This window comes from Diospyros lotus, chromosome 13 (genome assembly GCF_014633365.1).
Source record: "Diospyros lotus cultivar Yz01 chromosome 13, ASM1463336v1, whole genome shotgun sequence".
Taxonomy (NCBI): Eukaryota; Viridiplantae; Streptophyta; class Magnoliopsida; order Ericales; family Ebenaceae; genus Diospyros; species Diospyros lotus.
In genome coordinates, this window is record NC_068350.1 from 2,732,136 (window position 1) to 2,757,283 (window position 25,148).

A 25,148-nucleotide genomic window follows, 5' to 3' on the forward strand; every position below is an offset into this window, starting at 1 on the left:
CATTTGGTGTTCAAGTTGATCATTATGCTCATAGATGATGCAATAGTAATATAATAAATATAGTACATGAATATTTGAATATAGTGTCTTTATAAAAGGATTTTGTATAATAATTTTGATTAAGAGGACACTAAGTGGATGTTCATATGTGTCTAATTATGGGCCCAATTTGATTCCCCATAAGTTTTGGCTGGCCCTTAAACATTATGTTACAAAACCTTTTAGTCTTTTGAATCTTATTTCTCTTATAACAAAATTAAGTTATTTTGAGATTTTTAATAGTGTTCATTATTAATATTTTATATAAAATATTTTATGGATAGAAAAATAAATATTAATATAAAATATTTCACACCAAAAATAAGATAAAAAATATTTTTTCATATTAAAATTATTTTTAATATATAAAATATTTTACATCGAAACAAACCCACTGGGCCTTGGAAGAAATCTGGCACGCTCAGGCCCAATTGTTGGCTCAATTCGAACATTTAGGCCCAATTGTTGTGGTTCCATTCCATATTGAAGGCGACCCGCAAAAACTTAAGAAGTTTGACTGATGTAAAAGATTGCAGCTTTGCCAATGTCGCGCACTGGTCTGCTCGTCGTGAGAAGCAGCTGCCAAAAGTGTGGATTTTTGGTAGCATATTCCGGTTTTGATCGGGAAAAGGTACCGTGAATGCCTCATCGTTTCTTTCCTGGTTCGACGTTTTGCAATCTTCTTCTCCATAGAATACTGGGTGATGCTTTTTCAATATTTATAGCATTCAGTAAATAAGTTCTATACTTCAAGATTGTGACGAATCTAAGGAGTCAGTGCCAGGATATTCTGTAAAGAGTAAAGACTATCATTATTGGCAGTTTAACTCTGTATTGAAGAGTTTGCTGGTTGCTTGCCAAGTGTTTGAAAGAATGCGTAGCAGAAACTCCTTTCACAGAATTCCAATGTAGGGTCTTTGCGTTTATAGATAACGTATCCATATACGTCTTGGAAAATCACAAAAAGGGATTCCTTTTCTTGCAATTCTTTGGAGTTGTATTTGTAACCGTTGGAGATAGGGTGTTTGCAGGGAGCCTGACGTCTCTGATGAAAGATATAATGATATCGGAAGTACATATTTTTTTCATAGTTAGCTGGGAAAGTTTAGAAGTTGAACTTACAAAGATTCCTATGTTGTTTGGAACATAGATTTGTTGTTCGCCCGATTGGAATACCACATCCCTTGCAATGCGGCATCTTGCTGACCTATAGTATTTAGATTTCTTAATATACCAATAAATGGAGATGTATCATATGTAAGCTCTTCTTACATACATAACTGAATGTAATGCTGGTAATACAAGGTGAGCTATTGAATTAATAATGCCTTTTACTTGTATGCTTTCTGCTGCCTTTTTGATGTCTCTTACAAAACTTGAAGTCAATGCAGCAAATTAAAAATGAGTCATGAGCCAAACTCCAAACCCTCATTTACAGTGTTGCATGTATTAGATTCTGCAGCGTAAGTATAAGTTCAACAAGGTTGAAATTAGTAGGAAATAGTTACTATAAGTAAGAACTCGTGGTTTCTCTCTTAATGCAATTTTTAGTTGGCTATGACTGATTTTCACATGTCCTTGAGTGGAATGTACATTATGATGTTTAATTTTGGTTTTTGTTTGTTGAAGTGAATTTAAGATTCAAAGTAGTCAGTTTTCTGGCACCAGGTGTTTAGTTGAGTGACAGTTTGGTTTATTTTAACAAATGACTTGTTTTCAGGTTTTTTTCCTTAATCTGTTGTCACCAAGGACAGAGAGAAATCTGTTTAAGGGAGGCTAACCATGTGTGATGGGGTCTAAGGAATGAACTTCATATATTTTAGAGAGAAGGAAGAATGTCAAGAATCCTAAAAGCATTAGGAATTTTATCCAAAATAGGTTAGGAATAAGTTTGTCTTGTATCCAAAACAAAGTAGGATTAGGTTTATTTTATATCTTATTTTTAGATATTTAGAATTCTAGTTATTAAATTTCTGGTAGCGTTATGTTTTTACCCATGTAAATAGGAGAACAATCAAGAGGAATACTTATGTTTTGATCAAATTTTAAATGAATAGAAATTGGATTCTTTCCTTTTCTCTTGTTATATCTCTCATTCTTTTTGTCTGTTTCTTCTAAGAATCATAGACACCTTTGTGAGGGGGCCATATTGTATTTTCATACATGTATCACATACTTGTTTAAACATGTTCTATTATTTCTTATTATGTTCTTCAATACAGAACAATTTAGGGATACTTGGGGAACTCCTATGTCCATCTGGGATCTTGTGTGGTAATATTTAAAAAAAATATATTTTACAAACTACAGTTTAAAGTTAAGTTAAACTAAATAAGTTTTAAGATTATTGACTTCCTGAACTTTTTCTTGATAAATTTTCCTAAATTATATGTTGATTTTAATCACATTTATATCCTAGTATGTGAAATTATTTCATGCATAAATTTAAAATAGTTTATTCATTGTCCCATGTTCAGTCTTTTTGAAAATTAACATTTTGATATGTCCTCATTGTGCCTTCTCTTTCCCATGCCCTGTGTCAATATCATACTTTGTAATTTGTATGCTATCATGCACTCCCATATCAAGGTTGCACTCTTCATCAGTAGTATAATCATTCTCATTTTTTTCTTAATTCTCTTAAAACCTTTGAATCACGATCATCTCTGAAGAGTTTTTGGTATTCAGGTTCATCAATACAGTCGTTTTAAACCGTCAGATGGCACACTGTCTTACCCAAGCCGTAAATCCCACTAGGTAGTTCACCCAATCCTCGTGTCCGTAAAAAATAAACTTATGACATGTTCTATGTACTAATGAGGTAGTTGGGACACATCTTAAGAATAATCAATTTCAAGCAAAACCATTATGGGGTTAGTATGTTCAACTGAAATGGTATATTTGACTATATAGCTGGATTATAAAAAATGGTTTTAGAGCAGGCTAAAATTATCACACTTAATACATAAGTACGTGGTTCTAACATATTTCATTCATTGTTAATGCATTGCCTATAAAAAATTGAAGTATTAGTTGTTAGTTGTGCAGGTGATGGAGCAATGAAGAAACACATTGGTTCTTCTACATGGAGAACCACTGCAGTGTCAATCACAGACTTGCAAAATTTGCTTTGATGGGTCATTCTGATAGAACATGAAGAGGTTTATAGGCTCCTTCTGTGGGCATTTTAGTCAGGTCTTCTTTAATCAACCTTGCTTGGGCTCTACTCAAAGCCATTTTTCATTCCTGTTATTTGGTAGAAATTTTTTGGTTCGAAATCTGTCCTCTGGCTTATCCGCTTCCAGACCTTTTCCTGATTATTCACCAAAGAAGCCTACCATCAGGGACTCTGAACTTGTCCATCAAATCAGCAATACCATCAAACAACGTCGCTCTGAGCCCCTTCGCCACATTCTGAAACCCTATGAATCAAAATTCAGGGGAGACCACCTTATTTGGGTTCTCATGAACATAAAGAATGATTACAAACTAGTTTTAGATTTCTTTGACTGGGCATGTCTACGCAGGGAGCCATCTCTAGAATCCCGTTGCATTGTTGTTCAAATTGCTGTTGCTGCAAATGATCCAGAGATGGCACAAAAACTCATTCGAGATTTCTGGAGAAAACCTAATTTAGAGGTTTCCCTTTCATTTGCTTGTTTTGTTGAGAGATTGATATATACTTTTAAGGAGTGGGGGTCTAATCCTTGCGTCTTTGATATTTTCTTCCAAGTCCTTGTTGACATTGGAATGCTTGATGAAGCAAGGAAACTTTTCGATAAGATGCTGAATTATGGTGTGGTTTTATCTGTTGATTCGTGTAATTTATATCTTTCGCGTCTCCCAAAGAATTTGCATGGGCTTGAGACAGCATTGCAAGTTTTCAGAGAATTTCCTGAAGTAGGTGTTTGTTGGAACACCATATCTCACAATATTGTGATACACTCACTTTGTCAATTAGGGAAAGTTAAAGAAGCTCATAATTTGCTCCTGCAAATGGAGTTGAGAGGTTGTATGCCTGATGTTGTAAGTTACAGCACAGTAATCAATGGATATTGTCATGCTGGGGAGCTTGAAACAGTCCTGAAGCTTACAGAAGATATGCAGTGCAAAGGATTGAAGCCAAACTCATATACATTTAACAGCAATATCCTTATTTTATGTAAGAATGGGAAGGTTCCTGATGCGGAGATTGTGTTGAGGGAGATGTTGAGACAGGGAGTACTTCCAGATAACGTGGTTTATACAACTCTCGTTGATGGTTACTGCAAGGTTGGAAACATTTCATCTGCATACAATCTACTTGATGAAATGCAGAATCATAAAATTATTCCTGACTTTGTAACTTGTACTGCTATTATCTGTGGGCTTTGTCAAACTTGGAAGATATCTGAAGCAGATAAACTCTTTCACGAAATGCTTAGTAGAGGGATGCAGCATGACAGAATTACTTATACTGCTCTTATAGATGGTTATTGCAAGGCTGGTAAGATGAAAGAGGCCTTTTCACTTCATAACCAGATGGTGCAAATGGGACTAACCCCAAATGTCGTCACTTACTCTGCACTTGCTGATGGTCTCTGTAAACTTGGGGAGGTAGACGCAGCTAATGAGCTCCTTCATGAGATGTGTGCAAAGGGCCTTGAGCTGAACGTTTGTACCTACAACTCACTTATCAATGGTTTTTGTATAGTGGGAAATATAGAACAAGCAGTTAAACTAATGGAAGATATGGATGTGGCAGGATTCCATCCCGATACCATCACTTACACTACTCTAATGGATGCATATTGTAAATCAGGGGAGATGGTCAAGGCTCACAAACTTCTAAGTGAGATGCTGAATAGAGGGCTTCAACCCACAATTGTTACATTCAATGTGCTAATGAATGGATTCTGCCTGTCAGGAATGCTAGATGATGGTGAGAAGCTGCTAAAATGGATGTTAGAGAAGGGTATAATGCCAAATGCTACCACCTACAATTCTCTAATGAAGCAGTATTGCATTAGAAATGATATGCGTGCTACAACTGAAATATACAAGAGGATGCATGCTCAAGGGGTGATGCCTGATAGCAACACCTACAACATTCTAGTAAAGGGGCACTCTAAAGCAAGGAATATGAAGGAAGCATGGTTTTTGCATAGAGAAATGGTTGAGAAAGGATTTAAACTTTCAGTTACTTCTTATAATGCACTAATCAAAGGTTTTCTTAAGAGGAAGAAATATTTGGAGGCTAGGAAAGTGTTTGAAGAGATGAGGAGAGAAGGATTAGTTGCAGATAGAGAATTATACATTACTTTTGTTGATGTGATATATAGTGAAGGAAATATAGATATCACTCTTGAGCTCTGCGATGAAGCAATAGAAAAATGTCTTGTGGATGACAGCAACAAAGAGAACACATAGCTTGAGTTGTCTTTGCTAGTTTGATGGCATTATTACAACAAACAACATACCAAGCCTTTATCCCGCTATGTAGGTTTCATGGGATTATTGTGAGAAAAAATTTAGTTGTTCTCTGCTGGTGCAATTTTTTGGCCTACTGACCTCAGTAATCCACCACCAAGGTACCTTTTTCTTCTTCTTTTTCTCAATTTGCACTAGACCAAATTACTTGAGGAGAAATCATTTCTTAATTACTAACAATCTCAATTGAAATTAGGTGTACCTCTGAACATCATGCTATGAGATTGATACGAGAAGTCAAGAACATATAGAGGTATTAATCCCTTGATAATATGAAGCTCTTCTATGCTAGTAAAACATTGCATATATTGCCCATGCAATCACCAGTGAATTTCCTGGAATCTCTTTCTCTAACTTGGATGATCTTTGGATGTTTGGTTGATACGGATATTGGTTGTGTCACAGAGGTTTGCTCTGTTGTGCTGTGCTCAGTTTGTAGCTGCTTTCAATGTATTTGAACAAATTGATAATTTAACATCCGTCCACAGTATAATAAAAAGACCAACAAAGAAAACTAATCTATTATTTAATATTGAAAGTAAATGTGACCATTGTTTGGAAGGGCATCTGACATAAAATTTGCCACTTGTCTTTTTGCATGAATTTGTATTGTCAATGTGGCTTTTAGAAGCCAATTGACATTATGAATTTCATGCCAATGAGCCCGAACTTGTTTAGTATAAGGTTCATTTCATGATGATGGGTGGAAGTAATGTGACCGGCCAAGTTATGTTGCATGGACTCTTCTAGATACATGGCTTAGCTTATTGGATACATGACATTTGGATATGAGATGAGATATGAACATGTATTTTACACAAGTTACTAGGGAATGCTATTTAACACAAATAGCATTGTAGACTAGTCTTGATAAGACCATGCACAAAAGTTTATATTATTAGTTCATATACTGGTATACATTCTTTCACCTAAATAAAAAGACAAAAGTATTTATGAAATTTAGCTCCTGTCACTTGTATCTGAGAGTTAGATGAATCCACACTTGGACACGTACCAGCATGCCAAACTTGCAAGTGAATCTTATAAAATAGCTGCCAAGTAGTTGGGTTAAAGTGATATTATACTTGATTGATTTGAGATGGTAATTAAAGAAAATGCCTGGCAGTTTTATTCCTCAGCTCTGTGTTATGTTTGTCTGTGTAGTTATCTGTTTATCTGGATATTCTTGTTTAGTGACGGTAGTTTTTTTGTGATTTGTCTCTATTGCTGCATTTAACATTCTCTAAATGTAAATTGCAGAAAACTGGTAATGAATGAAGGAAAGAGCATTTCTTGAGACTGAAATGAAAGTCAGCTCGGCTTTGGGAATCACATCATTGTCTGCTCAAAATTGTAAGTTAAAACCCTTAATGCATCTAACGTTAATGTTTTTCCTGGAGTTATAGGTGACAACATAGATTTGTATGGATGGAGTGATAGTTCAAGTTATATATTTATTATTCAAATCCATAAATCCTTTCTTGATGCACTGATATTGCTGTGTGATGCGCTGCTCCTAATGTCAAACAGCTTGTATCTTCTTGTAGCGTGAAAATATACTTGGTACTTGAAAATTGCTAGACCTACTGTATTTGGTTATTCGCACACTACTATTTTCCCACTTAACTGCAGTATAACACCCTTTGTACTGTTTAACCTTTGTGGTAGTCTGGTAGAAAGGTAATTTCTTTTAGAACATTGGTATTCATAAATTCTTCCATCTCAAATCTGAGGTGGTTTCTAGACAGTTCTGTGGATATGATCATCCCGTTCCAGCTATTGGATGAACGTAGACTGCAGCACAAAAGACTGAAGATTTCATACACTATTTCTAGGGTGAAGTTGGCATTCTATATAAATGTGTGTATATAGAAAACATTTTGATGGAAAGATTTTCAATTCTTTGTGATTACAAGTTGTTTGCAACATAGGGGATGCCCGTTTTATGATCAAGAGTTGTTTACTAGTCCTCAGATAGTGTTCAAAATCCTTAAGGAGCTTCATCTCTAAAATAATAGTACAATATTGATTTAAATAATTATTACTATCATTATTTTTTATCACCCTGATGCTGTAGTCCTGGGGTGCTGTGGTGTGATTCCAGATGGGCTTGTCATTGGGAGAGCGAGCTTGTGCTTTCCAGATTCTATCCACAAGAGAAGTTGCAACAGCATCTTACAAAGAAATACGACTCAAAAAGGTAAGCACATCTCGGGACTAATAACTTACCATGGAAAAGGCTGGCTTCGTCAAATAAAGCAGAAATAGAAATAAACCAGTACAAATTGGCATCAGCTGCAGTGTTGATCATTATAGGTTGTTGGTAGACTTCTGAAGTCGGCTACCCTGAATTTTTCTTGATTTTGTTAAAGTGGTTTGATCAATTTGGGTTCCCTCTTTATATATTTGCTTAATAGGGATGAAGGCTTGGTTTAGCATCCAACGGTAGCAAACCTTTTTATGGACCTTACTTCGTAGGCTTTAATCAATAGTATCTTAAAGTGAAATGAAACAAGACTGGGAATATGATATGCATATATACAGCCGAAGATCAGCAGGCATGTATCTGAACCTTATATAGAACAAAAGTATTCCTTGTTTTCATATTCATGCTTACAACATAGTGCCTGCCAAGAGCATCAATGATAAAAGGAAGAACACCAACTTTTTGCGTGGCTTAACTGGGTTGTTACCATATGAAGAAGGGGTAGAACTGGGGCTGTCAGTTGTTGTCACGGTTTCCTTGGAGCACGTATAATTGCAGCGGCTTGGCCGAACTATTCTGTATACACCGCTACTAGCCAGAATGAAAACATCCTTCCTGTTATCCTGTCCGAATGAGAATATGTACTCTAAAGCTGGTTGACGGCTTCCGGGCACAAAGTGGCACGCAATGGGAGAGTCAGAAGCACAACTAAATGGAACACTACTAGCAGTCATATTCCCACTGTTTCTGGGGGTTTCTGCAGCCGCCCATATAGCTCCACCGTACAAGTCTCCATACAGGTAACTGATGGCACATTCATGGTTATGGGTGTCCACAAATTAGTTCAAGATTTTATACGAAAATTGAGCAAGAGTGTTAAAAGTCTTTTACCTTCCATGCACGCAGGGATCGGTCTTGGAATTATAGAAATACCCGCCTGATATTGCTGCAGATCCTAAGCTATTCACAGCAGAGTGGTTATATCCTAGGACGGGGAAGATTAGTGTCTCAGAATCAGCAGAAGTGTTTGAGGGAAAATGCTGATTGTTGAATGGAAGAGGTCCTTCATAGATGCTCCAGCCATAATTCCCGCCTTTGGTTATGATATCAACCTCTTCATATCTATCCTGTAAGTGTTTATTAAAAGAACTATGTAGTCAAAACTTCAGGATATATGTTCTAGTGAAAAATTATCAAGAGCCTCTGAAACAGAGAATATAGGTCATCCGAGAACCTGTCCAACATCTGCACAAAGAAAGTAGGAAGGCCTTTCTGAATCAAAGCTACAGCGCCAAGGATTTCTTAGTCCAAGGGCCCAAATCTCGGGCTTCAACTCCTTGTCTTCATGATAAGGATTATCTCGAGGAATGGAATAGTTACCCCAAAGACCAAGGTTACTTATTTCTTCTGCACCTGAAGTCCCGTGTAAAAGATGAAGAGAAATGGTCTTCTCTAGAAGAAATTACAGCAATGCAGAAGAAATAAACAAGCAACGAAGAACAGATGGTTTGTGTAATGAACAAGCTACTTACTTGGTATGTTATCTACATCAAGCCTCATGATTTTTCCAAGTAAAGATTTCTTGTTTTGGGCAAAATTATAAGGATCCCCTTTGCTTCCCCCATCACCCATCATAAAGTATAAATACCCATCTTTTGGTCCAAAAAGAATCTGGCCTCCATGGTTGTTTGTAAATGGGAGTCCCATTGTAAATATTCTTCTCACCTCTGTTGGTTTGGCTGTTTTTGCCTAGAGATGGTCAAAGTTCGAGTAAGAGAAGACTTGAGCTAGAATAATGCCTAAACCAATTTACAGAATGAAATTTGATGTCTACCATTGCAGGTTCTGATGCAGTTCCACTGGCAGTATATTCTGCAATAACACTGTGATACTGGCATGGTTGAGCTCCCTTTGAAGAATTCAGCTTGGAAGGATCACAGTTCACATCTGAGTTACAAGAACACCTTCCAGAACATGTGGGGGACTTAACCTTGTCACAGTTGAATGAAGTAAAGAAACGCCCATTCTGGGCAAAGTTTGGATGGAAAGCCATTCCCATCACCCCGAAGGTGGTATCAAGATGAACTTGATCGGTTAAATCAACAAAAGGGCTAGATTCATCGAGATCCAAAGTTCCTCCTGAACCCTGCTCTGGGATGGTGGCCAACCATATTTTACCAGCTTGGCTGGAGAAGAAGGCTCGGTTTGACCCATCGGGATGAGCAACCATGTTAAGATATTGTCCCTCACCAATTTTCTCAAGGCACAGGCCCTTTGGGGGAACTGAGGTTTCAGTATCATTAAGTGACACTGGTTTGCCGTTAAAACACAAGGAATCATTGCCAGAGGCACCACCAAATGCTTCGCAAAATTCACTCTTTGATTGCCAAAGTTCTGTAAGCTTGGTGGAGGTTGAATTTTGCAGCACCCCAGTTCTACTTTGTAATGAAGTAGCAAAAGGAGAATTCAGTATGGCTGTATTTTGACAAGCATCCCAGACTTGTGAGCAGAAGCTACTTTCTGTGTGACTTGACGAGGGTGAGTTGGCTGATTCATTAGATTTGCAAAGAACTGGAACTGGTCCCGGCCCTGTGTCTACTCTGAATAGCTCTTCTGCGAACTGATCACATGTCTGAAAATTGATGAAAGTCAGAACTGATTTTAGGCAATTTCCACCCTTACTCTGACATTAGAGATGCTAGGATATTCAAAGTTGAACGTTTGCCTGGAACATGTGATGTTGTTGGTGTTGAATCACTCTTATAATTTAACATTCAGGAGCTTTCAAGAAATCTAATGGAAGTCTAGTTTGGCTTCACGTTTGTGCATTTCACTGGGGCTTTTAGTGGTACTTTTAAAAGCATAGTTCAGAGAAATCAGTATGAGGATGATATAGTTCATCGCCTTTCTCTAAGGTACAACAAGCTTATGATAATTCCATCTTTCCATTCAAGTTTTCTGAACCCACAGGGCTGAAACACCAGATTTGTGCTTACATTTACGTTGAGATGGTGTGCAGATAAGTGCCATGCCAAAAGCAAAGCTGCAGGCATGTGGAAAACACTAGTCTGATGGGATTGTGGAAAAACACTACATGAATCAGAAAATTCCAACACCTGTACTACTCAACAAGCTCAAGAAACTCTTTCTGGCATTGATAAGAGAGAACACCCAATCACGTATTAAGCTTTTTGGAATGATTTCCTCAACATTTCTAGTATTTTCTTTTTAATTATAGTCTTATCATAAGCTTGGATAAAGAAGATTTGTGTTAGGTAGTTAACAGTTACCGTGGTTGGAGGTTTAAAATTTATGTATACCTTACTTGTAAGATTAAAGGTTGTAATTTTGTTATTATAACATTATGAATTCACCCAAAAGCGATGGGATTGGATCTTGGGCATACATATTAGCATAAAACACAGGTTTAGAGACCAAATCTTTGTGTATAGTATTTTTCCAGTCAGTAGAGGATGAGAAAACATGCTAGAAAGCAACATCTGTCAACATTCAATTCGCCAAGGAAAACCCAAATAAGAACTCACTGCGCAGAGGATAGATTTGATCACAGAAGCACAGCCAGAATCAGACACATTCATTGCTTGGAATTGCTTTTTCAGCTCCAAATCTTTGGCCGAGTCACAGCACACTCTCCCACTGTACGGACAGAAGCTCAGAGCAGCCTTCTGGATCTCCGGCGCCCCTGTTCCACTCAAAACAACACAAATTTCATCACCTGTACCAAATATTTTACCACAAAGAGAGGGGTTCTAACCTCCCCGCCAAGTCGACAAATTTTATTTGTCTACGCGATACACGTAGAATTTACTATATGCTCGATGAGTTTGTCGAGGGCACACCCAAAAAGTTAGTAGCCTCGTCCTTGTCTGAGTTCAAAACTCTTCATATATTTCTATATATTTAACTATGCATGTAGTTTGTGCACATCTGAAGAGTAATGAATGCAGTTTTCACCTACAGAAAGAAAAATGAAAATCACAGGGGGGGGGAGGAGGATTTACTCAAATCAGTGCAAAGGGGGAGAGCAGAAGAAGAATGTGGAAGCAACAGTGAGCAGAAAAACAGGAAAAGAGTGGTAACAGCAGCAGCAGCCATGGCGATGGTCCTCCGAGGAAGACGACAACAAGAGCAAAAACAACTTTGCCTTCTCTCCTTTACCTCATCAAAACAGACTCGAGATATGCAGACAACTGCCCTCTTGAATAGGGTATCTAAAGCTAAAGCTGGGGTTGACAAAATTACAGGTACCAAAAATTTTCAAACCTTGACGACTCTCTCAGAGTCATTTTCACAAACATCTTTCTCTCACTAGACTTGTCCGCCTCCTCCCTCCATCACAGCATTGATTCAATCCAGCAAGGAAATTTAAGACTGGGTTGAAACAGATCTCTGGAGATATATGTCTGTATACAAATTCTGTACAAACATTAGTCTATGAAAAATAATATCATTATCGTATCATTTGATGATTTTTTCTTATAAATTATATAAAGATATGATTCCCATAAATCTATATTTTTACTCTTATACTTTCATTTTTTTTATTATTTTAATTATATTTTTAAGTTTATATTTTTAAATTAATTTAATTTTTATATTTAATTTCTTTTAATAATTTAAATTTTTATTATTTCAATTACATTTTTGTATTTATATTTTCGAGTTAATTTAATTATTAAAATGAGATGAATTAAATTTAATATCTTTTTTTTATATGTCAAAATATAGAATTTAAATTGATTTAAAAATATAAATATAAAAGTGTAATTGAAATAATAAAAAATTTAAATAATTATATAAAAATAAAAATAAAAATTTGACTAAAACAGGAGTGAGGTTATACATAAAACTTTTGTGCCCTAAAGATGTTAAATTTAATTACCTAATGGTGACTTTAATATAGTTTATTATTTTATAATTAAACCCATGTATTAAAATTGTAAAAAAAAATATTATAATATCATAATTGTCAGTGAGAAATCATTCCATCCCATTCCATGGTTGGGTTGGAAATCTAGAAGAATCTCAGTTGGAGGGGGTGGGGGGTCTCTAGAAGACGGGGTTGATGCTGGGAACACAATAAAATAAGGGTAAATTATAATAAGAAAACCAAAAATTGGGGCAAAATCTGGATGATATGGTGCCCCCACCCACCCGCGAGACCCACTTGGCTTCTGCTTTCCTTGCGCCCACTGAAAGGCAGGCTCCATAAATTTCCTGGGAAAAGGTCCGCCGAGACCACTTGTTGTCATAGAAAATTCAAATATGGCAGGCAGCCTTCTGGACGTGCTAAAGATTAATTCATATAAATTATTAAACCCAGTAATGAACCGTGGCTACCACGTTCTACCGATTACCTTCATTTGATACAGATTTATTATTATTTTTTTTATTGTGATACAGATTTGGTATATCCTTTGTAAGTTTGGAATGTTAATTTTTGAAAAAGTCTTGCGAGCCCAAAAAGTTTATCGAGCGATTTATAGAAAAGGGATAAAAAAATAAAATTGTCTCCTCAAACTTTGCAAATTTGCAAAGCATTACCCCTGCTCTCTCCTCGCTCCCCTCTCATGGCCGCCTCCACTGCCTTCGCCTCGCCGCAGTGCCTCGCCTCCGTCGCCTCACTTTATCGATCGTCACTGCATCTTCTAGTAATGATTGGCGATGACAGTGAGGCGACAGAGACATGACAACGAAGTTTCGCGGAAAGGCGAAGACAGTGGAGGCGGGGCCATGGGAAGGGAGCGAGGAAAGGAGCAGGCAATGCTTTGCAAAGTTTGAGGGGGGCAATTTTATTTTTTTGCCCCCTTTTTATAAGGCGCTCGGTAAGCGCATTTGCTTCTATAGTAAATCCCTTAATTTTTTGGGTAAATAGTAAAAAAGACTCAAAATTTTTCATAAATTTATAAATTTATTTAAACATTTTAATTTTAGTAATTGTATCTTAATTGACTCAATTGAGTATAATTTTATCCAATAACTAAAATCAATTTAGAAAATGTATGTCATTATTAATGTGACAAGTCATCTGTCATAAAAAAAAAAAAAATAAAAGTAGTGAGTCACATGGACACATATGAGTGAAATTTATATGTATAATTTTTATTTTTTTATATGTGTATATGTGGATTCTATTCAAATTTTTTTAATGACATGGCGTGCCACGTCAGTAATGATACATGCATTCTAAATTAATTTTAGATGTTAAATAAAATTGCTTTCAATTGAGATATAATTGCCAAAATTAAAACTTTTGGATAAATTTATAAATTCGTGAAAATATTTGATTTTTTTTACTATTTGTCCTAATTTTTTAAGAAAATTTTCACATTTAAGTTAGTTGTCAATAGTAAGAGTACGAGTTATTTAACGAGTACGAAGGGAGCAAATGCTTATATTTAAGTTAGTTGTCAATAGTAAGATACTTCGAATTTGAATTTCACTGAAAATGTTATTTGGGATGTAATCGGGCATGGTTAAGACACACTTCAAGGGCTCAAGCTATGCCTATATGCTCATGTTCAGTAATAATTGAGGTATTAGATATCATCACGCAGTTGATTCAGATACTTTTCAAGTAACATTCAAATCAATTTATCAGAATCATGTCACATGTCAATTCTCTATTAATTTACGAGTCTCATTTGTATTATCTCACGTATTGTGGAATGATTATTTCATTTTATTGTCACGCTTAGTATAGATAAAATTGAAATGGCCATTAAATTTCATTGCTATATTGGGTAGGTTAGAATTGAATGTTAAAAATAATTAGTTGACAAGAATGCCCTTTTATATTATAAAAATCAAAAAATTATATAATTATTGAATATATGTCAAAAAAATATTTTTAATTAGATCCATTGAGGATGAATAGGGAAAGGTCCTGGTGGTTTCTTCTAGTGACTTATACTAACAAAAAAGAGAGGAGAGGGGTCTTTCTCCGGCCTACTTTAGGGGTTTTATGGGCCTCTTCTTCTTCTTCTTCTTCTTCAACGTGTTAATTGTGTGGGATTTTATGGGTCGGGTTCATATATGTATGTGGGCTTTATGGGTCGGATCTCTCAATCATATGGGCCAGGGCTTTCGAATAAGCCTCAATGGCAGTTGCTCAAGCCCAACCACTGAGCTCTGTTTGGCCTCCATGAGATGAGATGGAGACCTAGTATTGAATTTAAGGGTATTATGCGATTGTATTGATTTGATGTAATAATTTAACAATATATTATCGTGTATTTAGATCTAAGATATAACGAAGGGTAATGATAAATTTATTTAAAAGCTATATTATCTGAAAATATGTCTAATAATAAATTTATTAAGTGAAAATATTATTGTCAAGTCACTTGAACTCTGTAAAAAAGAAAATGATTAGAGGGCGGGTGCATGATAATTCTTATATAAATACTTTGATATTTAAGTTAGACGTTAAAGATTTTAATGTCATATTAAAATTAATTTAAAAAATAAATATCTTTTAGAATAATGGTTCATCTATTTACATATGAGCATAGAATTCTATTCGAAACCGCTTTCTAAGACAGTTTCATGTCTTCTGGATAAATGTATTTTTGATCTCTTTGATAATTCTGATTTTTATTTTTAATTCAAGAATTGTTTTTGACTTTCTAGACTTTTGATGAGCCTTTGGGACAGATCAAATATGATCATGGTATCATATAAATATATATATTTTTATCATTTGGATTCTTCAAGTGGATGAGTTCAAATCTTATAATCTTCTTGAGACGCAACTTTTAGCAAGTGATTAAATTAGATTATCAACTAATCTCACAAATGAGGAGACAAATTGAGAGGATCGTCAAATTTGAGTGTAGCCGATCAGATCACTTGCTAGAATCAGATTCATTCCTACATAATAATACACTGGCAGGAGATGTGCTCTCTCTCTCTCTTGCTACAGGTCAGGTCACTAACACAGTACGAATTTGGAGAGTGACAACTGACGAGAACAGAACAAACGACCACATGTTCCTGACGTGGGTTCAAGCGCCCATCCTCGTTTTCTTAACCTAAAAGCGGCAGAATTTCAAACAAATCTATCGTTTTATTAAGTCCCATGAGACAAACAAATGACTGATAATAACTGTTGAAGACAAGCGAAAACAACAGATAGAGAAAGGGGGCAGCTGTGTGTGCAACGCAGCACCAGAAGCGACAGGTATGTATTTCTTCTTCTTCTTCTTCTTGTTCGTCTCTTTCTTTCGCAGTCACCAATTTGAAACTCTGATTTCTCCGAACCATTTTGCAGAAAAAGAGCGATGGGAGGACTGAAATTCGACAAGTGGGGCTACGAGGTGAACACAGCCTCCGACGCTTGCATCTCCGCCATCAATTCCTTCTATCACCAGGTTTCTTCTCTTCTCCCTCTTGCAATTCGTGTTCATTTTTGGATTTTTAATTGAATGCTCTAGTCTTTGAACGAATGAATGAATGAATGAAGGTGCTGAGCTACGGAAGAGAGCGATCCGCGATTATGGAGGCGCTGGCTCATGACCGTAACTGTGTTTTGGCCAACGTTTTTGCGGCGCACTCTCATGATTCCTCAGACCCTTCCAGCGTTCATGTTCATCTTCAAGATGCTAAAGCTCGACTTGTAATTTACTTCTGCGTTTGAAACTCTTCCATAGAAAGTTAATTTTTTCTGGTACCACATTTTTTTTTTTTTTTTTTTTGCAAATTTTTCTTGCTTTCTTTGATCGAGGAACCTTTATTTGCACAGAAACAAGCCTCCAAGTACGAGAAAGCGGTTTTTGATGCCGTCAGTTCTTTGATCGCCGAGAACAGGGACGACGATGTTGCTCTTGAGCTACACTCGAAGGTGGGGGAGCCTTGTTACTGGAAATTTTGCTTTTTTCTTTCTTTTCTGAGAAAGTATTTAGGAAAAGATGTAAGGAGGATCAATAAAAACTTAGTGGGAGACACTAAATGTTAGTTATAAGGGCCTTGTAGAAGATAAGGCAATGACTAGAGAGCTAAAATTCTTATAGTCAGCGCTAGATAATGGGATAAGGGCTTGGTAGATTGTTGTTGTTGTTCTTTGTTTTATGAAGATTGTTTAATTTTGTGGTCTAGTTAGTTATTAGGTTCTTATCATCGTATGATGAATTTGGGTCAATTCAACAATTACTCCAAGCCTTTTGTCGACGTTCGGATTTGGTCGAACGTGATTCGTTTTGCCCGTTCTGAGAAATGAATGCGAAAAGGGGAAAGAGAAAACGCACCAGGGAGATTTGAATGGTTCGGTCAGCGCTTCGACGGCTAACACCTACAAGCACTCCGACGCCCAAGTAAGTAAGGGAGTACGCTGTGAATTAGCAAGTTAGAGAGTGAGAGCGTACCTTGGCTCTGAAGAGAGCTAGCAAAATATATCAGGAGGAGATGTTCTCTCCACATGTCTTATGCTTTTGTAGGTAATGGGACTGTATACCGGGGCTGGTGAGGTTTCCCAGGTAGCAGCATGGCGTTGTCTGGTCCCTCATTAATGTGGATGGAATCTGAGACGAGCGCACGAATACCCAGTAAAGGCTGCAATAATATTGATGCAGGATGGTATGGGGCCAGAATGGGACCGTCATGGGCCGAGAGAGAGAGGCCAGATTGGGGCCCAGACGACCCAACTAGAATGATGCCTAGCCCATCATTATTTTGCGGTGTCCTCGCTCATGTGAGCTGATTACTCGATTTGCGAGCTAATAGCGTTGCTGGGAGCTCGAACTGAATGATCCCGATGTCTGCGAACTGAGAGTGCCGTTGAGAGCTCCCATGGTTCGCGATTCGAGCTCGAAGTTAGGTGTCCTGCGACCTGGAACTAACAACCTCGAGCTTGGGCCCGCTTCATGCGAGCAGAAAATACATATAACATTAGCCCCCCAGCTCTTAGTACGATCTACGGACTGAGAGCTGACGTATGCTGACTGAAGCGGGCTATGCGATTTGTCGATCTACCTTTCCAACTTCTGCCTGATCATTTCAGATTATGCCATCTCGTGCCGACGTCCAGTAGATCGTGGACTATAATTTTGTGGTGAGCGAGAGCATACCATGATGAAATAACATATGGGTCATACTAAAGACCTCGCCAAGATATATGTCCAGATAGATCGCATCGTGAACTCAGCTAACATACCACGACTTCGGAGAAAACTTGATAGAGTTGTATTCTGTTGAAATTAATCTACATTGCCAAGCTATATGTCCAAGCAAATCGTGCTGCGATCTCAGCTAACATACCTTTCAACTGTAATGACAAGATAATAATAATTGATTTATGTGATGATAACTAGATTGATCTGAGTCTTGGTTGATACGTCATAGAGAGATAATATCTGGATCATATAAAAAAACCTGCCAAGATATATGTCCAGGTAGATCGCGGTGCGGTCCCAGCTAACATACCATGGCTCTGTCAAGAGTTTAATCTGCGTCGCCAAGCTATATGTCTAGGTAGATCGTGTTGCGATCTCAGCTAACATCCCATGACTTTTTGCAAATTTAACGAGCTGAGAGAGAACATCCAGGTAGGTCGCAGACCATGACTTGAGTCAAGATGAAAGGACCCCAGCTAGTGAACCCTTAGTTCGGAATGATTAATGGGAGTGGTTTCCCAGTAGGTACCAAACCATGACGTTAAGTTAAGATGAATGGTCCTCAGCTTGCAAACTACAACCTGGGGGAGGACTAAGATGAATGCTCAGATAAGCCGCAAACCATAGCACGGAGGCTAAGAGGAATGGGCCCCAGCTCGCAAACTATGGTATCTCTAACCCCAATTTTAAGGACATTCAATCGAACATCAAACATGAGTAAAGAGCAATAAGCTTACATAATGAAAATCAATAAATTACAAACAAAATTATTTATAAAAGAAAGCTGGAGCATAAGTAAGAATCAGTTATGCTCATTGGGAGTAAGGACGGAAATGCTCCGCATTCCAAGTACATGGGATAATAGCCCCATCGATACGCTCTGTTTCCCAGGCTTTGTTTGATAATATGGGGGCCTTCGCAATTTGGCATAGTGTCCGGTCGCTGGCCTTTTGAGCTCTATGAAGAACAAAGCGCAGCCCGGTATCACCGACGTTGTAGCACCAAACTCGAATATTTATGTTGTAATTTTTGTAGCCCGTTGTTGATGGTAGCCATCCTCATGCGATCGTAGGTGCTCAATCCTGCTTGAGAGCTCGACGAGGCTCTGGTTGAGTCGATTGCTGAGGCTTCTAGTATTCTGGTCGCACCACATAATCATGCAAGCAGCCTCTTTCGATCAAGTCCTCGATTGCGTCCTTCATTGCTCGACACTCGGAGGTGTTGTGACCCACTTCGTCGTGGTAAGCACAGGACTTGTCCTTATTTCTGAATCTGTTGGGGGTCCTTATGGGATTAGGCCTCCCAAAATCCTCCTCGCCCTTCTTAGTAGCGAAAATCATATCCTGAGTGTTGGATAGGATACTATAATTGTCATAGCGACCTTGGTGCGTAGGTCATTCGTAACTTAGCTCGCTCCTTGAGTTCTTAGCGACCTGATCATCGTCGCCGTTGTCACTCTTCTTATTATGGCTGGTGCTTCCAATCTCATTCTTTTAGGCCATCCAGCTTTCTGGGGCAAAAGGTCTCCTCCCATCTGACCTCATTCGCAGCTCGTTCGTAAAACTCGTCCAGGTCCCTTACGGGGGATTTGTAGATGCTCTCATAGAGCTTCTCATCCTTCCAAAGCCCCGCAGATATCGCAGTCAAAGTACTTTCATCCGATGGGTTATCAACAGTATTGACTTCATGCCTGAACCTCTTAATGTAATCTTTCAGGGATTCATTGGGCTGCTAGAACATGGTAGCGAGGTGACAGGTCGGGACGAGTTGCCTCCTAAGCGACCTGTATTGACCTATAAACTTTCTTTGACACTCTTCCCAGCTACAGATGCTGCGAGGACGAAGACTTCTTAGCCAGGTCCGAGATAGATCTCCCAAGGTTGCGGGGAAGACACGACATTTCACCAGTGAACTTGAAGTCTGGAGGTCCATCAAGACGTTGAAAGCATCTAAATGGCCATATGGATCGCCATCTCCGTTGTATTGAGGGATATTAGGGGTCTTGAATCTGCGAGGGAGAGGCTCCAATTCGATTTCCCTAGAGAGTGGGGTCCTCTCTTCGCAACTTTCCCTCTGATCATGAATCTTGTATCTTGCCTCCAGCTGTTGGACCCTCTGCAGTAGTCCTTCCACGGTGGGGTCCTAATCCATAGACTGCCTAGTACGAGATCGTTTCTCCCGTCCCCTGGCTTGCTCTGGCGAATAGCGATCTTGCGGCATACGCCGCCTCTTATTCTCGAGGTCTCACGAGTTGTGGTATGTGGCACGGCCTGCGCTAACCTTGACCAAGCTTTCTCCACAAGGTGAATTCCCATGTTGCCGGGGTGGCGTGGCCTCTGCCTGCATTTGGGCTACGCGAACTTGCGCTTGGGCCAACGTCCTAACTGTATCAACGAGCTGCATGACTATACCTTCTAGCACTTTTTAACGCTCATGCCAAGCCTGTATCGCCTCCGTTCTAGGGGTAGAGGCCACAGATTGGCAGGGAACCCACGCGGGGATGGCAGAGGCGGCTCCAAAATGTGGGGGTACAGAAATAGTTGCAGCGATTGCGACTGCACCCCCGACTGGTGGAATTTTCGGTAGTTGATTAACATGGTTTTCAGGCTGATTGGTCACCACTTCAAAACTTCTGGTGTTTCTTCCTCTCAGCATCGCTATCAATCAGAATGGCCCTTCCTCTAGAGCCAAAATGTCGACGTCCGGATTTGGTCGACCGTGATTCGTTTTGCCCGTTCTGAGAAATGAATGCGAAAAGGGGAAAGAGAAAACGCACCAGGGAGATTTGAATGGTTCGGTTAGCGCTTCGACGGCTGACACCTACAAGCACTCCGACGCCCAAGTAAGTAAGAGAGTACGCTGTGTATTAGCAAGTCAGAGAGTGAGAGCGTACCTTGGCTCTGAAGAGAGCTAGCTAAATATATCAGGAGGAGATGTTCTCTCCACATGTCTTATGCTTTTGCAGGTGATGGGATTGTATACCGGCGCTGGTGAGGTTTCCTAGGTGACAGCATGACGTTGTCTGGTCCTTCATTAATGTGGATGGAATCTGAGACGAGCGCACGAATACCCAGTAAAGGCTGCAATAACATTGATGCAGGATGGTATGGGGCCAGAATGTGACCGTCATGGGCTAAGAGAGAGGCCAGATTGGGGTCCAGACGGCCCAACTAGAATGATGCCTAGCCCATCATTATTCTGTGGTGTCCTCGCTCATGTGAGCTGATTACTCAGTCTGCGAGCTAATAGCGTTGCTGGGAGCTCGAACTGAATGATCCCGATGTCTGCGAACTGAGAGTGCCGTTGAGAGCTCCCATGGTTCGCGATTCGAGCTCGAAGTTAGGTGTCCTACGACCTGGAACTAACAACCTCGAGCTTGGGCCCGCTTCATGCGAGCAGAAAATACATATAACACCTTTGAAATTTTCACCTCTTCTTCTTCTTTGTTTTTTTGTTTGTGTTGGAAGAGGAGGGGGTGTTAGTGCAGATGATAAAAACGTATGTTTTTAAGTCATAATTGACCAGGTTCATCTCTGTGGAATACTCTAATCATTCCTCATGGGAACTCTCTTGACCTTTATAACCATTTCATTGACTAGTCCTCTTAATGAATCAGATGCTCCCTTAAAGAAGTACATAGGCCAAAATCAATGTGCCAGGCCCTCAATGTCTGAGCACTAAGAAATTTCAATTATGAGCTTGTCATGGAAATTGTGAAACTGAAGTATGGACCTTGGAACGAAGTTTGTTTAGAAAAGGATTATGGATGAATAGCTTGCTTTAATCACGCTGGACATTTTCTTTCCCTTTATTGACATTTTTATCAGCCTGAAACATTGTTCAAAAGTTTAGTTAGATCGTTTAGTTTGCAACTGCTCCAAGGGGGTTAAATTCTAACTCTCACCTTATAATTGCTTCATACCTTCATGCATATCTCATATTCTAAAGATCACATCATTTAGAATTAAGAAGTGTGTCAGGTATGAAACTATTTAAGCAACGAAGATTTATTTGGTTTGTTTTGATTGTTTATAATTTATTGATTGTGTACCTGATGTCCATATTCTTGCAGCTACTTGAAGATTTCCCAAGGGACCTGGTATCTCTAAAGAGGGCTCAAATTCTCTGCTTTTACATGGGTCGACCTGATCTGTCTCTCAATCTCGTTCAAAAGGTATTCTATGTTTGTTTGATGAGCAATTTAAGAATAATTCTGAGTTTGATGTGTAGTGAATTACTAATAAATCATTCACCAATGATTGAACTTCCATCATTGTTTAAATCAGTTATTTTTTACCAATAACCCCACTTAATGGGATTAAGGATTGGGATTGATGTTGTTGCATACTTGTATTCTGCACCAATATAACAACACATGATCTTGAAGCCATCACATATTGTTTGGGTTCTAAGTTTTAGTCCATCAAGAACTTCAGTTACTCATCTTGTCAGATTTTATTTCTATTTTGAATTACATAGGTTCTCCCTCAAAATGAACAAGAAAATTACATATATGGAATGCTAGCATTCTCTTTGCTAGAGACTGGTCGAATGGCAGATGCAGAGAAGGCTGCAAAAAAGGGATTACAAATCAACAGGGAAGACAGTTGGGCACAGCATGCTGTGAGTAAAATTATTTATGACCTGTTTTTCTTCAATTGACTTTAAAAAACCCCCTTCTTTCACCATATTTAATATAATATGTTGCTTTTTTATTTTTATATGTTCACACAAGTATGGTTGCTGATATATTGCTTAAAAAATAACTTCCTAGAAACAGACAGTTCATGGTTATATTGTGTATATATCTCTGTTCTTCTCTCTGTGGTTAGTCCTCATGACACTGGCATATGCAGCTTTGCCATGTCCTTCAACACGAGTGTCGTTTCAAAGAAGCAGTGGGATTCATGGAGGAATGCTCAAAATCATGGAATTCTTTGTCATCTTTTATGTATGCAATGAATTTCCTTAAATAAAATATTATCAGGAACTTCTGTAGTCACATTATTTGATGTTCTTGATCACTAAACTAATATCAGGTGCACGCACAATTGGTGGCATGTTGCTCTTTGTTACTTAGAAGGACATTCTCCAATGAGGAAAGTGCTAGACGTGTATGACCACTGTATCTGGAAGGAGTTGGAAAGAAATCATGCAGTTCCGCGAGAAGTATATTAGATGCTTATCTCTTGTCTTTGTATTTCATGACTTGCTTCAAGTGTTGATGATTTTTCTGTATTCAGGTGTATTTAAATGCTCTTGGTTTGCTGCTGCGGGTATATTTACGGGGTGAAATTGACATCATCGAGGACCGTCTCAAGATCTTAGCAGGTTGTCTGACAAATCAAGTGAGTTGGAAAACAAATTGTTTCTTTCCTTTTTTCTGAATAAGAGTAAACACTACAATGCTGGAAGTTTAATTCTGAGATATAGTAGTTTAACCCAGGGGTTGGTTTCTTAAATGATTGAGATGTCTAAATTTTGAAGTAAGGATGTTTTTAGAACAACTCTGTCGTTTATCAGATTGCATGTCCAGATTGTGATTCAAGATATATACCTATTGAGTAATTTTGATAATGTGCAAGCAGTGTTGTGTGGAGACATGGTGATGAATTTGCAAAGAAGAAGAAACTAAGTTTGTTTCCGTCACACGCAATATTTCAGAATTTTATCATGCTGATGAACACTACATGAAGTTAGAGAGTGGAGGAAACTTATAAAGCTTGGTTCCATACTGCATACTGTATGCATTTCATTGCCTTGCTTCCACACAAACAAATGCACATAGAGAGCACGCCTTTCAGCATATACTCATAAAAAATTCGGGGGTTTACTTTAACTGCTAATGCATAATTGCTCGTGGTCCACATCTTCTGTGTTTTCTTGAGGGTGAAAGTTTTGTCCTTCCATTTCTGATTGATGCAATGTGATGTATTTGTTGTTCTTCTACTGGATGTCACTATAATATTTAGGATCTCTGGTACTTGGAGTGGCACCTAGACGTGCTGACGGTTTGGGCATTAGCTTCAACTGGAGAATATGGTAAAGGAGAGGATCTACTCAAGGGCCTGAGATCGAGGTAAGGGAATCTTTCTCTATATCCTTTTAAGTATTCGGCATCTAGCTTTCTATAATTGCTCTCTCTCCCTCTCACTCTCCTTAGTTTCTTTCTCTGTGTAGGATCTCGAAGATGAGCAATAAGAAGCGGCGAGTAATGCAAGGAGGAATGCTGGTTAGTTTGAGTTGTTTCCTTATACCTTCATGATGATGATGGTTTCATGGAATCAATAGTTGATAGATATTCATGATTCTCTTGGAATTGCCATTGCTACGCTTTTTAAACTGATGGGGCTTCATCCAAAGACATTTTTGAAATGTTACCTGTGCCATTCCCCTTCATCACTCCTGACTCATGGGTAATTGTTGTCTTTTTCTCTCTCTTTTTGTTTCTGGTCTTAGCTTGCAGAAGCCATGTATGAATATGGAAAAGGCAACTATAGTCGGGCCTTAGAATTGCTTGGCCCAGATTTCGATGCAAACCGCTGTAAGGTCTGATTACATAGAATGCAATTTTAATTTCTTTTACATCCTGACAATGATTCTATATTATGGGAAAAACAAGTTAAAAAGTTTTTCACTTCTGCTAGGCTATTGGAGCATCAGATGAGCAGCTTGATGTCTTTAACGAGGTTTGGTATGTGGCAATGCTGAATACCGGACGCGCTGCTGAAGGTACAATCACCATTCCATTCCATGCCCTCTCTCAAAATCTTCTGCAGTTTCTTTCTGATAGAGATGTTCTTTGTGTCGTGTGCGGTGTGCAGCAATCAAAGTCCTCGAGAGCAGGACAGAGAAGAGGGAAGGAGTGCCTTTTATGTGGCGCCTGCTGGTATACCTCTGATTCTCTTGCACACAGTCAATCATTCGTATTGCTGGCATCAAGCCATTTCATTTGTTCATCTCCGTGAAGACATAGTTCTCGATTGAATGCATATGTTGTTGCTTCAGGAGAGGGCTTACTCGATGCTGGGGAGGCCGGAAGCCACTGCTGCCCGTGAGAAGGCCAAGCATTTAGAGGACACATGCTTCAAATAACCAGAAACTCGCAGAGCCTAGCCCAGCCGAGCCGATTATCTGAGGCTCTTATCGGAAGCTTTTAGAGCCTAGGATGTGATCTGAAATGGCTCTTGTGCTTGTACCACTAGTACATGATTGTTAAACTCTTAATTTTATGAGTACGATTTTATGATTTTTTACATTGAAAACTCTTACGATTTTAGAATTTTGACGTTGAATCGCATTTG

General features: G+C 38.5%; 3 protein-coding genes across 11 annotated transcripts; 2 read left to right on the forward strand and 1 right to left on the reverse strand.

Moving 5' to 3' along the window:
* Nucleotides 1-536: 536 nt before the first annotated feature.
* On the forward strand, nucleotides 537-11,581 carry LOC127788566 (pentatricopeptide repeat-containing protein At1g05670, mitochondrial). Of its 8 annotated transcripts, none has more exons than XM_052317011.1 (8): nucleotides 678-1,344; nucleotides 3,088-5,609; nucleotides 5,705-5,761; nucleotides 6,769-6,861; nucleotides 7,613-8,514; nucleotides 8,621-9,249; nucleotides 9,557-10,629; nucleotides 10,734-11,581. In XM_052317011.1, exon 2 carries the CDS (start codon nucleotides 3,193-3,195, stop codon nucleotides 5,446-5,448), a length of 2,256 nt encoding a protein of 751 aa, XP_052172971.1. In that variant the 5' UTR covers nucleotides 678-1,344; nucleotides 3,088-3,192; the 3' UTR covers nucleotides 5,449-5,609; nucleotides 5,705-5,761; nucleotides 6,769-6,861; nucleotides 7,613-8,514; nucleotides 8,621-9,249; nucleotides 9,557-10,629; nucleotides 10,734-11,581. The 8 variants fall into 8 exon arrangements, with proteins under 8 accessions (XP_052172969.1, XP_052172968.1, XP_052172971.1 ...); XM_052317014.1 differs by having other exon boundaries at nucleotides 8,621-8,843; nucleotides 8,927-9,249; nucleotides 9,557-11,581; XM_052317015.1 differs by having other exon boundaries at nucleotides 8,621-8,843; nucleotides 8,936-9,249; nucleotides 9,557-11,581.
* Nucleotides 8,016-12,152, reverse strand: LOC127788567 (HIPL1 protein-like). Its single transcript, XM_052317016.1, has 7 exons — nucleotides 11,737-12,152; nucleotides 11,260-11,417; nucleotides 9,549-10,346; nucleotides 9,247-9,463; nucleotides 8,949-9,127; nucleotides 8,606-8,841; nucleotides 8,016-8,518 (listed from the first exon to the last, which is right to left on the reverse strand). Exons 1-7 carry the CDS (start codon nucleotides 11,828-11,830, stop codon nucleotides 8,122-8,124), a joined length of 2,079 nt encoding a protein of 692 aa, XP_052172976.1. The 5' UTR covers nucleotides 11,831-12,152; the 3' UTR covers nucleotides 8,016-8,121.
* Nucleotides 12,153-15,564: 3,412 nt separating this feature from the next.
* On the forward strand, nucleotides 15,565-25,100 carry LOC127788901 (uncharacterized). Of its 2 annotated transcripts, XM_052317574.1 has the most exons (15): nucleotides 15,568-15,917; nucleotides 16,008-16,107; nucleotides 16,200-16,352; nucleotides 16,479-16,577; nucleotides 21,917-22,018; nucleotides 22,324-22,467; nucleotides 22,701-22,795; nucleotides 22,884-23,013; nucleotides 23,088-23,192; nucleotides 23,817-23,923; nucleotides 24,025-24,076; nucleotides 24,304-24,393; nucleotides 24,492-24,576; nucleotides 24,669-24,733; nucleotides 24,853-25,100. In XM_052317574.1, exons 2-15 carry the CDS (start codon nucleotides 16,018-16,020, stop codon nucleotides 24,937-24,939), a joined length of 1,404 nt encoding a protein of 467 aa, XP_052173534.1. In that variant the 5' UTR covers nucleotides 15,568-15,917; nucleotides 16,008-16,017; the 3' UTR covers nucleotides 24,940-25,100. The 2 variants fall into 2 exon arrangements, with proteins under 2 accessions (XP_052173535.1, XP_052173534.1); XM_052317575.1 differs by lacking the exon at nucleotides 16,200-16,352 and having other exon boundaries at nucleotides 15,565-15,917.
* The last annotated feature ends 48 nt before the right edge of the window (nucleotides 25,101-25,148 follow it).

What these genes read in the sequence shown, in the direction of transcription:
- LOC127788901 (XM_052317574.1), top strand. Translation starts at nt 16,018, where the DNA reads ATGGGAGGACTGAAATTCGACAAGTGGGGCTACGAGGTGAACACAGCC. An exon ending in TCAATTCCTTCTATCACCAG is followed by an intron (nt 16,108 to 16,199) that starts GTTTCTTCTCTT and finishes GAATGAATGAAG; the next exon opens with GTGCTGAGCTACGGAAGAGA. An exon ending in TCGATGCAAACCGCTGTAAG is followed by an intron (nt 24,394 to 24,491) that starts GTCTGATTACAT and finishes CACTTCTGCTAG; the next exon opens with GCTATTGGAGCATCAGATGA.
- LOC127788566 (XM_052317009.1), top strand. Translation starts at nt 3,193, where the DNA reads ATGAAGAGGTTTATAGGCTCCTTCTGTGGGCATTTTAGTCAGGTCTTC.
- LOC127788567 (XM_052317016.1), bottom strand. Translation starts at nt 11,830, where the DNA reads ATGGCTGCTGCTGCTGTTACCACTCTTTTCCTGTTTTTCTGCTCACTG. An exon ending in CTGCATCAGAACCTGCAATG is followed by an intron (nt 9,464 to 9,548) that starts GTAGACATCAAA and finishes GACCATCTCTAG; the next exon opens with GCAAAAACAGCCAAACCAAC. An exon ending in TGATGTAGATAACATACCAA is followed by an intron (nt 9,128 to 9,246) that starts GTAAGTAGCTTG and finishes ACGGGACTTCAG; the next exon opens with GTGCAGAAGAAATAAGTAAC.